The sequence below is a fragment of the Vipera berus genome (assembly GCF_964194415.1).
Source record: "Vipera berus genome assembly, chromosome: 16".
Lineage (NCBI taxonomy): Eukaryota > Metazoa > Chordata > Lepidosauria > Squamata > Viperidae > Vipera > Vipera berus.
In genome coordinates, this window is record NC_138219.1 from 3,674,726 (window position 1) to 3,688,815 (window position 14,090).

General features: G+C 45.4%; 1 protein-coding gene across 8 annotated transcripts in view; it reads left to right on the plus strand.

The window, feature by feature from the left end:
* The window catches only part of FRMD8 (FERM domain containing 8), a 27,708-nt gene extending 14,318 nt beyond the window's left edge, over window positions 1-13,390 (plus strand). For 6 of the 8 annotated variants that reach the window (XM_081340528.1, XM_081340534.1, XM_081340531.1 and 3 more), the window contains 5 exons: window positions 161-382; window positions 1,922-2,045; window positions 2,957-3,100; window positions 4,526-4,712; window positions 5,802-6,762. In XM_081340528.1, the coding sequence (XP_081196654.1) occupies window positions 161-382; window positions 1,922-2,045; window positions 2,957-3,100; window positions 4,526-4,712; window positions 5,802-5,920 (796 nt within the window). In that variant the 3' untranslated portion in view covers window positions 5,921-6,762. Of the gene's footprint in view, window positions 1-160; window positions 383-1,921; window positions 2,046-2,956; window positions 3,105-4,525; window positions 4,713-5,801; window positions 6,763-13,183 lie in introns of those variants that run through there. The other 2 variants (XR_014028103.1, XM_081340529.1) reach the window with 2 other exon arrangements.
* The last annotated feature ends 700 nt before the right edge of the window (window positions 13,391-14,090 follow it).

The following is a 14,090-nucleotide window of genomic DNA, read 5'->3' on the forward strand; positions in this document are numbered from 1 at the left end:
TTTATTTAGCATGTCTGCATTTAAAAATCCCTCTGCTTGTAGCTCAGCTAGAAGGGAATGGGCGTGATTGGAGTTAGGTATTGGAAAGTTGTCCTAGATAAAGCAGAAATGGAGTAAGAAAACGTGCATGGCTAAATTTCTCTTAATTTTTTTTCCCCAGAGAGAAACTGGATTCCTTCTTGCCTTCCCACCTTTGCCACAGAGGCCACAAGTGCTTTGCCAGCCTTTGGAAACGGGCCGGCTCCCGCTTGCCTGCCAACGAGCAGGGTCTCCTGCAGGCCTTTCGCGAGCTCCCGGAGGCAGGGGCTTGTGAGGAACACGCCACGCTGCTCAGGCTGTACCACGCCTACCTGCAAAAGTGCCACGAGCTTCCTTACTATGGGTAGGTTTGGTGGCCACGTGGCCACAAAGCGCAGGAGAATTCTGCCAAGGCTTCCTTAGATCATGAATCCTTCCTTTTTTCTACCCGGCCATTGTAGCCAGTCAGGGTTGTGAAGTGTGTTTTGTGTTGACAAATCTCAGCAGTGAGTTCTACCACGGAGAGTTTTGCATTTGCAGTTGCTGTTTCTCTCCGGCTTGTGGTTGGTTTTAGAGCATCCGGGTTCCCACAGAGCGGTGGGATTTTTTAAAATTCCCATAATTGCAACTATAACTGGATGAGAAACAGGAATGTCCCAAGCAAGTGATGACATCAGCAGCCTTGGGAGAGGGGAGAGGTGTGAGAACAACAAAAAGCAGAATAGAACAGGCAATGTCCTTACATTTCAGCAGTTTTCCAATACAGGTAGTCCTCGACTTACAACAGTTCATTTAGTGGCCATTCAAAGTTACAACATCAGTGAAAAAAGTGACTTAGGACCCTTTTTCGCATTTGCGACCGTTGCACCATCCCCGTGGCCAGGTGAGATCAAAATTCAGACGCTTGGCAACTGACTCGTATTTATCACGCTTGCAATGTCCCAGGATCGTGTGAATCGCCTTTTTGCAATCTCCTGCCAGACAAACCCAATGAGGAGGCCGGTTTCACGGAACAACCGTGTTACTAACTTAACCACTGTAGCGATTCACTTAACGACTGGGGCAAGAAAGGTCATAAAATGGGGCCAAGTTCACTTAACAAATGTCTCGCTTAGCAACGTAAACTTGGGGCTCAGTTGTGGTCCTAAGTTGAGGACTGCCTGTACACGACAGCTGCCAGACAGCTTGGAATACGAGACCCAGGATCCCAGGCCAGGGTGACCGAGCGTTCTGGGGACTGGATTCCTCTCCCAACTGGCAAGAACCAGAGAGGGAATCGGCTGTCCCGGTGAACTGAACTGAACATTGGCTTAGCAGAGCCCATGTAGCATCAACTCGGTTAATAGGTGGGGAGGGGGTACTTTCCATCTCTTAAAGTGCACCAGCCCCGGGAGTGGAGACTCTGGGAAAAGTGCAGAGAAGAGCAACTAAGATGCTTAAAAGGCCTGGAGGCTAAACGATAGGAAGAATGGTTGCAGGACTTGGGAATGGCCAGTCAAGAAGGACTAGGGGGGACATCAGGATAGCAGTGTTCCAATATCTCAGGAGCTGCCACAAAGAAGAGGGAGCCAGGCTATTCTCCAAAGCACCTGAAAGCAGGACAAGAAGCAACGGACGGAAACTAATCAAGGAGAGAAGCAACCTGGAACTAAGGAGAAATTTCTTGACAGTGAGAACAATTAACCAGTGGAACGGCTTGCCTCCAGAAGTTGTGGGTGCTGCATCACTGGAGGCTTTTAAGACAAGATTGGACAGCCACTTGTCTGGAATAGTCGAGGGTCTCCTGCTTGAGCAAGGGTTGGACTAGAAGACCTTCGAGGTCCCTCCCAGCTCTGTTCTGGTTGATTAGAGTCCAGGTGTTGCATCCACCCCAGCTCTCTTTGTCTGCCTCCTGTCTCTGCAGCTGTGCCTTCTTCTTTGGGGAAATAGACAAGCCGGGTCAGGGACTGCTGCATCGGAGTGGACGCAAAGCCGTAATAGTGGCCATCAGCCTGGAGGGCGTCTATATCGTTGACAGCAAGGAGAAGGTATAAACCTGAGAGGGTGGGGTGGGGTTCTTCACCCTTTTATGCATTCAACTTACAAGTTTGACTTACAAGTTAGAAGAGCCGTGGCGGCACATGGGTTAGAATGAAGTATTGCAGGCTAATTCTGCCCATAGTCAGCAGTTCGATCCTGATCTGCTCAAGGTTGACTCAGCCTTCCGTCCTTCCGAGGCCGGTAAAATGAGGACCCAGATTGTTGGGGGGAAAAGGCTGACTCTGTAAACTGCTTAGAGAGGGCTGTAAAGCACAATGAAGCTGTGTTGCTATTGGACAACAGAGGACCCTACATAGGGACTGGGGGAAGTTGTGATCCAGCAACCCTGTTCCATGTATATCTCTAGAGCAATTTGTTTTGTGTGTCTCTTTGTTGAGGGTTGTGCATTTTGAGCAGAGCCCTGGTGATGCTGAAAGTACAGGTAGTCCTCGACTTACAACAGTTCATTTGGTGACTGTGCGAAGTTACGACGACACTGAAAAAAAAGAGACTTACAACCATTTTTTCACACTTGTGACTGTTGCAGCATCCCCATGGTCAAATGATCAAAATTCAAAAGCCTGGCAACTGGTTCTTGCTTATGACGGCGGCAGCGTCCCCTTTTGTCACTTTTTGACAAGCAAAGTCGAGGGGGAAGCCAGATCCATTTAACAACCGTCTGACTAATCTAACCACTGCAGTGATTCGTTCAACAACTCTGGCAGGAAAGGTCATAAAGCAGGACAAAGCTCACTTAAGCAACGTCTCAGTTAGCAACAGAAATGGTGGCTCAATGGTGGTCGTCAGCCGAGGACTACCCGTAGGTTTTCTTTCAGATTCTGAGGGCTATGAAGACCCAGATCCTGGATGGGACAAAACTTGATTATTTCGCCTCCTGAATAAAACGTCTTCCTTGCAGTGTGTTTTGCTGGGCCTGCGCTTCCAGGAGTTGTCATGGGACCACACGTTTCCAAGCGAGGAGGAACATATTCTCTGGCTGGAATTTGATGGGGAGAATGAAGGCCAGCAAGTCAACAAACTGCTCAAGATTTACTCTAAGCAAGTAGGTACATGCTGGGAGAGATAGTTAACCTTAATGGGCTTTATGTGTGTGTGAGTCACGTAACAAGTTAGATGACAGTTAACCTGTTTTCTGGCTTGTCAAATACAGGTAGTCCTCGACTTAAAATATTTAGCAACCGTTGGAAGTTACCACGGCACCGAAAAATGTGACACATGACCATTTTTCACACTTAAGGACCGTTGCAGCAGCCCCCATGGTCACGTGATCAAAACGCTTGGCAACTGACTCACATTTATGACCATTGCTGTGTCCCAAGGTCATGTGATCCCCTTTTGTGACCTTCCGACAAGCAAAGTCAATGGGGAAGCCAGAGGTACTTAACAACCAGTTTACTAACTCGTCGGCTGCAGTCTTTCACCTAACCACTGTGGCAAGAAAGGTCATAAAGTGGGGCAAAACACTTCACAACGGAAATGTTGGGCTCAGTTGTGGTCGTAAGTTGAGGACTACCTGTACATTGAAATGTGAACGATCCAAGCAGGGTAGGTTTGCACAGTCTGCTAAAAATAATTACATTTATCATTATGTTATGTTAATTGCAGCAACTGTGCCTTTTATTTATTATCTACTGTTTTACACTGAGAGCTTATGCACCGGAGACCAATTCCTTGTGCTTCCAATCATATTTGGTCAATAAAGAATTCTGTTCTGCATTATATTCTATATTCTATTCTATTCCTATTCCATTAAATTAGGATCCTGGGCCAGCCACTTCAAGAGGGAGCACCCCACCCTGCGTTTTGTGTTAAGATCTTGCAAGGGCAGGGGGTTGGACTAGAAGACCTCCAAGGTCCCTTCCAACTTATTTTCTATATTGTATATTCTATTCCATTCCTTTCCACATTTTGCTCACCTGGTTAGACATTCCATGCCGATAGTGTGACATGTTTTTGCCAGCTTTCCTTGCACATGACTCTTTGACGGTTACCTAATGGTGAGAACTGGATGAGAACTGCATTTGGAGAATGCAGACATCCTGCTTGCTCTTTCCAAGAAGGGCCGTGAGCTTTTGCACAGGAGAACTCTGGCAAGGCTTCATTAGATCACATATTCCTCCTTTTTTTCTACCCAGCCATTGCAGCCACTCAGGATTGTGAAGCGTGTTTTGTGATGGCAAATCTCAGCAATCAACGCAATTCTGCAGTGGAGAGTCTCAGATATTCAGTTGCTCTCTCTCCAGCTTTTGGTTGGTTTTAGGGAGTCCCAAGTCCTAAGCAGATAAAACAGAACAGTGGGAGGTTTTTTTTATTCCCATCATGCAACCAACTGGGAAAAAGTATTGCTAATGCAGTGTGTCATCTAGCATCCTAGGGCGATTCGGTCCCTTTTTAACTTACCGGGAAGGTGCCGTTTCAAAAAAAGGCAATGACTGTATTAAATGGACCTGTGTCTCTCTCTTCCCAGGCCGAACTGATGAGTAGTCTAATTGAATATTGCATTGAGCTGAACAAGTCTGCCAAGGGCCGTGATTCAGAGCCCACCACGGCTGCAGTCCCCACGTCTGATCAGCAGCCTCCCAAAATTCAACGACAGTCCAGTGCGGTCTGCAGCCGGATGCAGCGTTTAGCCACCATCGACTATGTTGAGGAAGGTAAGCTGGTGAAACGAGAGAGAGAGAGAGAGAGAGAGAGAGAGTTCGGAGCAAGATGTTGCCAGTGCAAATACTTGTAACATTTGCATCTGAGCAGGTTTCCTTTCTAAGAAAGACGATACTCAAGGGCGTCTGTCCTCAGCCTCATCCAACAGCACTCTTCTTAGGAAAAAAAGCCTTAACCATTTAAGTCAGCTCACTAGAACTTTCTTTGCTTAGGACATACTTAAGTTACTAAATATGGCCGATACGAAGCATAGAGCATTGCTCTTTTCCTTTTCCGGTTGGTGAGAAATGGGGCTGAACTAAACAACTCTTTCAATTTGGACCAGCTGGTTTCTTCTTTGGATGAAATTTAACTCTAGGTAGCAGCCGCTGAGTTACCTACTCGTTCATATCTAGTCTGGTGACTGGGATAAGAAGATTGACGTGCTGAAAAGCAAAATTCTACTTTTAAGCGTAGTCAGAATTTCCTGAGTTTTCTGGGGAACCTGAAGGCATTTGTGGAAAATAAAAATGAAACGTTTCAAGGCTTTGATGGAAGTTGCACAGGGCTATCCGTAAAAGCACAATAAGAGTGAACTATGCCGTTAGAAAGCTGAAAGACAGAGGGAACATAGCTTGTTGTGATAAATGGGCCATATCCACCATACCAGTTTATCAACATTGTAAAAGGGGGGCGGGAAACTAATGAGGCCTTCCAGAAATATGTTAAAAGTCATTGTTTAAAAATATGCAATAATTATGTTAGTAAGGCTTACGCAGAGCTATAAAACTGTAAAGATCCAAGGGAATGACGTTGAAAGAGATTGATTAGCAATTTCTTTGTCCCTAGAATTAAGAAAGAAAACCAAATTTGTAACAGGCTGTCGAAAACCCCAGTGTGCTCACGGAGCTAAATGTTTTATTTGGAGATTGCATGACTCCGGGCCAATGTGATTTGTAAATTAAGAGTTCCTGGCTTTGTGCACCAACCGAAACGTGTTCCAACAAACCCCGGTTAGGCTGCGATGTGTGAACCCAGACGCTGATCGTTGTAGAGTTGGTACATCCCTACTTATCTGTGTCTACGCTGCTTCTTTCCTCCAGGGAGAGAGATCAAAAGGGTGAAACCTCGACGCACGACATCCTTCTTCGGCCGCCAGCTGTCAAATGCCCCTACCTCCTACTCAGCCGTCCGGGCGGCTGACAATTTGGAACAGGGCTGATCCCCGTTTGGTTCCAGGGGGTAGAAATGGGACCAGGCCACTTTGGGGCAAGGTGACTCAAAAGGCCAGCATCCTTGACTCTGCCTTTGGGGGTTAACCTGCTGTCTACCTCTATCTCCAACCCCTCCTGTGTCTTATTTTCAGACAGTGTCAGACTTCATTCCTCTGCTCGGTCTTACAAAGGGTTGGGGCGGTCAGAATGTACCAAGCCACCATAGACCCCAGAGGTTGAGTTTGTTCCTGGCCTGCCGCAGAACTGCCGCAAGAGATCCGTTCTCCCTGCCGCAGTAGCACCACGGTTACATTTTTTTCCCACCCCCAGACTCATTTGACCGTGAGTCGTGATCCTCAACTGCCGATTTCTCCCTACTTCTGTATGATTTTCAGGGGGGAAAAAAAGTAATCTCCCACAATCCCCATCTTGCCTGTGAATTAGTGTTTATAGCCCAAACCTTTGGAAGGAGGGGAAGGAAGGCACCCAAGGTGTTCTGTGGGGCAGAGTGAGCAAAGCACAGCTTTACTTTGTTTTGCAAATGTGCTGTGTAGTTGAGGAGGGGGAGGATCTTTCCTCTGCATCTTGAGAGTTGTGTGCTGTGGGGGTTGTTGTTGTTGTTTGGCTCTTTCCTCCTCTTTGTCCAATGGCAAGAGAAATGCATTTGGCTGGTTTCTATGCCCTTTGAATTTCCATTTGGGAAAAAGTGTTTTGTTTTTCCCCCCCTGTTTAAAACAAATACTATGCAATCTGTCTTTTCCTGACATCCGTGTTTGGATTGTGTTTGTCCATCTGTTGACTTTTATCTCGGGGGTTGTTGCAATAAAAACAAGAATTTAAAAAAGGCACCTGCCCTATACGCCTTCTGAGTTTATTAAGTTTCCCACGTGCTTGCGCTTTTACGCCTACCCTAAATTGAATTCATAGGTTTGGCTAAGCCAGAACTAACTAACTAACTACTAACTAACTAACTAACTACTGCTAAGCTTGTAACCCGCCCTGAGTCTTCGGAGAAGGGCGGGATATAAATGGAATTAAAATAAATAAATAAATAAATAAATAAATAACTGTGGCTGGAACCCAGCTGCTCAGATTTAACAAAAATGTGTTTTAAGCCTGACTGTGTGATGTGACCTTCCGTTGCATTCACAGGAACTGGAGGTCTACTTTAATAAAATAGGACAGCTGTGTTGTTACAATGGGGAGGGGGGGGGAAGAAGCACCACCCGGCCAACGTGCGCACGTGTAATACCTCCACCCCAAATTAGGATGATAAAAACAATGAGCAAAATTTCTACAAGCAACCACAGCTTGCCTCCAGACGTTGCGGGTGCTCCAACACTGGAGGCTTTTGAGAAGAGACTGGACAGTCACCTGCCTGGAATGGGTATAGGGTCTCCTGCTTGAGCAGAGGGCTGGACTAGAAGGCCTCCAAGGTCCCTTCCCAGCTCTATCCTGGTTAACCTTCTGTGCGGGAACTTTAGTTCTAGCCTGCTTTTGCTGCAACGAATAACCCTTAGTAAAAGTACCTATCACTTCAACCAAAAGGAGAAGTCGAGGTTCTTTCTTTCCGGGGGACCCAGCTGCGGCAGGTCTGAGCCCCATTTTGAAAAGGGATATGAATCCCGGCACTAAGGGGCAGCTGTGACTGACATTACTGGGCGTGCTCCAGGTGAAGTCCAACTGTTGACGAACACGGCCGTGAGGATCCTTGTTGCTGTTCCCAACCTGGTCCGCCAGAGGGGGGTAAAGCTGCTGCTACAAATGTCTACACAGGGCCCTCTGCTCAATTTCCCCAAACCTCTTCGAGTTGGCAGTTCTGAAAGGTGCCAAGCGTTCACACGGAAGAAGCCAGCCTCTCTGCCTTCCGTTTAATGCATAAGGCAGGTTTGAAAAAAGACTAGTATTACTTTGGGAAAGCTGCTCCTCACCTGCGGGTTTAATGAAAGCAAGAGTTCAAAAAATAATTGAAGTTGAGGCCGGAGGTTTGTCCTCCGAGCTGGTGGGTTGGTTTCTGAACGCTTCGTTATCAGGCTTAGGTAACATCCTTCACCTGCTGATTACACAAAAGTCCTTGTAAGCAGAACACGGAAACAGGCACCCCCTCAAACTCCGCGGAGGATGTTAAATAAATAAAATAAATAAATAAATACCTAGCCTGGTAATGAAACGTTCAGAAACCAACCCGCCAGCTTGGGAGAACGAACCTCCACCTTCATCCTACTCCCAAGCGACAGATATTCACCATTGCAAATAATTAAGTCTCCAAATGCAACTAGATGTGCATGTGCCCAGCTTTCTTGTCAAAAGCATAGAAGTATGCTCCAGCTGTTTTCCATGATGGTGTAGGACAGGTTCTCTTGCTTGAGTGTGTGGGGGGGGGGCTGGACTAGAAGACCTCCAAGGTCCCTTCCAGATTCTAATTCAATTCAAATTCTAATTTCTAATTCTATTATTTTTTTCTAACTTCCTAAGCTGCCCCCCCCCAGCTGGGATTTCCTCATGGTCCCCCATCCAGGTGCTAACCAGGTCTAACCCTATTCAGTTTTTCAAGATCAGCTGCCATGACTGGGGGCAAGTCAAGCCTCAGGGAAAACCTCCATAAAAAGTAATCTCGTCTTCTTTCAACCAAGCTCCAAGTCCTGTTTATTACATGGTGTTTTCTTGGCATTAGTAGTATGTGGATTTGCTACTGCATTTTTCAGGTTTTTCCAGTTCCCCGTCTAGCCACAGCCTTTGAATTTCCTGCTGATTTCTCATCCAGGCAGTAGTAAGGCCTGACCAAATACTAGTGGACTCAACTAGGTCCCTGGAGTTAAGTAAAGTGATACTAGAACACCCTTTTTAAAAAAATAAATAATGTAATGAGAGCTTTTATCTAGACTTCAATGTATGGGAAAGGCATTATTAATAGAGCTGCCCATTCTAGATTGGACTGTAAGGGGAGGTTTTTAGTCCCTTCCTCTCAACTTGCTACATTCGGATTCTTTCGTTTTTTTACAAAAATGTTTTGTGTCGTATTTTTTTAAAAAAAGAGGGTTGTGTAGTGCCTCATTTGGCTCCAACGAACTAACTACCTTGTTTAGGACAGCCAGCTTTCCTGATTTTGAGACAATAACCAGGAGAAGGTGAGTACTTCCATCTCTTTGTAATTTACTACTTAGGCCGGTTTGAAGGGAAACGGTTCACCAAAAGGCATAATTGCAATTTTTTTGTCACCGAACCACTGCATTAAATTCACAAAGCTCCCAAGTTGTTTAGCGCTATAGTTTCCTCTATATAGCCTGCATTCACTTTTGTTTGCACCTTGGTGATAAAAATTCTACAAGCAGTTGAGGAGATGATAGCAGCCTTCCAGTATTTGAGGGGCTGCCACGAGGAGGAAGTGTGTGTGTGTGGGGGTCAACCTATTTTCTCAAAGCCCCAGAAGGCGGGACAAGAAACAACGGATGGAAACCGATCAAGGAGAGAAGCAACTTGGAACTGAGGAGAAATTTCCCGGCAGTTAGGATAATTAACCAGTGGAACTGCTTGCCTCCAGAGGTTGGGGTGCCCCGTTGCTCGAAGAGATTGGACAACCGTCTGTCTGAAATAGAGTTTCCCTGCTTGAGTAGGGGGTGGGACTAGAAGACCTCCAAGGTCCCAAGCTCTATTCTGACTGAGATGGAGAATCTCGCTGAAGTGCTTGTACAGCAGTTCGCAAGACTCAGGGAAGGGAATACAAACATGGCAAAATTGTGTACTTCCTGTTGCTCTTCCTCTCCATTACGGAGCGGGAAGCCCGGCTGCGGTCACTAGCTCAGGCACGGCTCGAGGGATGACCTTTACTCAGACAATCATCACTTCTGCAGATCACCTGGTGGTGACTCACCCAGAGGATGTAGTGCACGAGGCAGCATTCTTGATCTCGGTGCTAAGGGTGAGGTGCAGCATAATTCACCTCCCGGTTTGCATGTCTCTCCATCCGCAGATTATGAAGATGCCTGGGATGTGACAAGAGAGCTGGAGTGTGTTGGAGACAGCTGCCCAAACATTTGCCCATGGTTAACTGAAGCAAACCACGTTACTGGTTTCCCTTGAACAGGATAGGTTTGCTCATCATTAGGCTAGTCCAAGAACCAACACCTGAATTCACAGCCCATGCTAAGCCTCTCCCCCCCCCCCCGCCCCAGTTTTAACCAGGATTGGGTTGAGTGTATGATTTAGCCAAGGTGCACCAGCTCAGCCCGGTTTATATTGGGCAAACCCAGAAAATTATGTAACACAGAAACCAAGTCGGATGTGCTATGTAGGAACTTAAACCTATGAATCAGAAATGAATATTGTACAATATTGTGTGTGTGTGGGGGGGGGGAACTTGTGTAGCTCATTTGCCAGCGGTACTTTCTACACGTAAGAAATCAGATTGGATGGCACAATCCAACACTTGTTTCTATGCTTCTCTTTAAAATGAGACTGAATCATTTCTGGTTCGATATATTGTGGGAACAGGTTCCCAGGACAGGTCATCCTCGACTTGTGACCAAAATTGAGCTCAAAACTTACGTTTGCTAAGCGAGAAAGTTGTGGAGTGAGTTTTGCCTCATTTTACAATGTTTCTCACCACGTTTGTTAAGTGAATCACTGCTGCTGTTAAAATTACTCACGTGGTTGTTAAGTGGATCTGGCTTCCCCATTGACTTTGCTTGTCGGAAGGTCGCAAAAGGGGATCGCGTGACCCCCCCTTGGGACACTGCGACCGTCGTAATTGTCAGTCAAGCAACCAAATGTAAATCACGCAATGGTCATAAGTGTGAAAAATGGTCCCAAGTCACTTTTTTCAGGGCCGTTGTTAACTTCGAACGATTACTAGGCAAACTGTCGTAAGTCGAGGACTACCTGCACTTAAGCCGGTATGTTATTTACCTGGGACGTGACACGTTCATGGGGACGGAGCCATTACATTTCAGCAACCTGGGTTTGGAAGCTAGGACATTATTGCGGGAATCCAACCATCAACTGAAGCCAGGAGAAACCAGGCAGGGGCTGAACAGAGTGTTGTTGTTTCCCTTTATCACGCACCACTTCCTGTTTGACTGTGTCACAGGCGGGCGGGATCCGAGTTCCAGATAGCATCAGAAGCAGGTCTGGTCTCCGCCTCTGGGGAGCCAGTGACTCAGCCTCTGGATCAGCTTTGCTAGAAGCCGCTTCCTGCCCTGGGCTCAGGGAAGCAGATCTGGTTTTTTTTCCCCCACCTTGGCTTCATCCTCGTCTGCTTTTCCTCTGGTGCCCAGGCTGTCTTTAGGCTTTTTTTGTATGGCGTTTGATGTGGAAATACATCTGCTGTAAAGGCTTCCAACACAAAAAGCCAGCATTTCATTCTTGTTTCCTTCTTTCTTTCCCTCCCTCTTCTGACGCGCGGGTCCTACAGAGAAAAGTCATCTAAGCAGAAATGATCAAATGTATTTATTGCGAGGACTCAAGGCAGCTCGCAAATCCAACCGACACCTTTAGTCAGCGCTCTTGTGTTCGTAAAACATCCGTGAAACCTGGTAGAGATGCTCCTTCCCTGCTTGTACATACACTTAACCCAGATTGCAGTCAGGAGTCATCTTTTTACGCTTCTGCATTTATTTTATGTCAAGCCACATAAATAGGTTTTAGTCCGTAACTTGAGTTAGCAAAATTGTACACACGCGACATATGAGAGACAATAAGAAAGGATTAACCATCCTACGTTACTGGCTGCTTAAAACACCAAGTGATGCGTTTTAAAGCTCCTGAACCAGCTTCTTAACTAATACACACATTCTTTAACAGGCCCACTGCCTTCCAAATGTACAATTCCCGTGGCCAGATGAGCGAGGAGAATACAGAATAGAATACAGAATATCAGAACTGGAAGGAATCTTGGAGGTCTTCTAGTTCAAATCCCTACTCAAGCAGGAGAACCCTACACAAATCCCAGGCAAATCGGCTGTCCCAATTTCTTTTTTGGGAAACCTCCAGTGATGGAGCACCCGCAACTTCTGGAGAAAAAACCGTTCCACTGATTAATTGTTCTCACTGTAAGGAAATTCCTCCTTAGTTCTAGGTTGGATCTCTTCTTGACCAGTTTCCATCTGTTGTTTCTCCTGCCTTCAAGATGCTTTGGAGAAAAAGGTTGACTCCCTCTTCTTTGGGGCAACCCCTGAGATATTGGAACGCTGCTATCACGTCACTTCTGGCCCTTCTTTTCAGTAAACTAGACCTACCCAATTCCAGCAACCATCTTCGTGCGTTTTAGCCTCCAGGCCCCTAATCACCTCTGTTGCTCTTCTCTGCACTCTTTCCAGAGTCTCAGCATCTTTTTGGTATCCTGGTGACCAGAAGTGGACACCGCATTCCAAGCGCGGTTTGACCAGTGCAGTATTAAAGCAGTACTAGCACTTCTTGTGATCTTGAAACTGTCCCTCTCTTGATGCAGTTTAGGACTGCGTTGCTTTTTTGGGCAGCTGCCGCACACGGCTGGCTCAGACGTACGTGGTTGTCCACTAGGACCCCCAGATCCCTCTCACAGTCGCTACTATTGAGCAAGGTACTACCTGTGCATTTGGTTTTTCTTGCCTTGGTGTAAAACCTTAATTTTTTCTCGCTACTGAATTGCATTTTGTTAGCTAGGGGCCAGTGTTCAAGTCTTTCAACTTCTTTCTGAAACTTGAAGCCTATTTCTGAAGCACTGACTGTTCTAAACAGCTTGGTGTCATCTGCAAATTTGATGAGTTCTCCTTCTATTCTCTCATCTAAATTGTTATCGAGAGGTTGAAGAATGCTGGGCCTAAGGCAGACTCCTGGGGTACACCACGGCACACTTCTCTCCATAAAGGTGTAGTTCTATTGAGGACTGCATGCTGAATGTGGTTTGCCAGCCAGTTACAGATCCATCGGATGGTGATGCTGTCTATCCCACATTTTTCTATATTATCAATAAGTAGGTAAGTATTTTGTCACGATGGATTATAGTTATAACCTATGCAATCTGGAATGCCTGAAATTAACTTTTCAATGATGGGCCTTTCAATTCTCATCGTATACAGCTAGCCATAAAGGATGACGTTAAACATGATTTTTTTTCCTTTTGCTATAAAGTTTCTACGTGTGTAATCAGCAAAATGTTCCATTTGTGATTTTCTCCAAGCATGTGATACAACTCCAGTTAACAGTTGATGACCAGTGTTATAATTTCATTTTTAAAATATTTTTGCCTTAAATTTTTTTCCCATCTAAGCCACTTTTCACTCTCTCTCTTCTAGGTTTATTCTGGACATTGACTTTCTCTCCTCATGAAGGGCTTGTGGAAAATCGCTCTAAAACCTTTGGATGCTTTAAATCAAGACGTTAATTTCAACGTTGCTAATCTCTACATTTCACAGATTTCAGTATCTTATGAATATTAACATCTGTGGAAAAGCAAGAAATGGAGATTTGAGCACATTAAATTCAAATACATAATTGCAATTGATTTTGTAACGAGCTTATTCGTTTCAATCTATATTTAATTTGGTGAATAAAGGACAATTTTAAAAAAGTAAAACAATGCCTATTTTTCTCTTTTTTATTTTGGAAAGTTGCACTTATTACCATTCCTCTGATTCATTTTGAGGATTTGACTAGTGGTTAAATGACCTCTCCTAGTCTTCAGCCAGCAAAATCAGTCCTGCACTGCAGAACTGCTTGAGCCTGATATTGTGGTTGAGTACCATGTCATTTTATTAAAGAGATTCTTCATTAAGAATGGTCCCTATTGATCCTCCCACAAGGTCCATCATACAGCACTGGGGATCTTCTCTCTGGGTTTGATGGATTTCTAAAGAGATTCAGAGATTCATCTGTAGCCTCTATTTTGTCTTGCTCGGCTTAGTTGCTCAGATGTTCTTTGAATGAGAGGTGTTCTATAACTTCGGGCCAATTATTTAGCTCATAAACCAGAAATTGACTTTCTAAGCCAGATGTGGCTGTTGCCTTTGCCAGATTTCTCCAGGGGCAAAAAGAGAGGGGGGGGGGAAATGGGGTTTTCTTGCCCTAAAGCCCCTTCAAACTCTTTTTCAAGGAAGCACTCACTGGTAAAATAAAGGGTTTTTTTCCATCAGTTCAGCTGTTGAGGAGTTAAAAGCGCTAGCTTGGAAATGGATTGAAATCTCATCTCATAAAAGATTGATA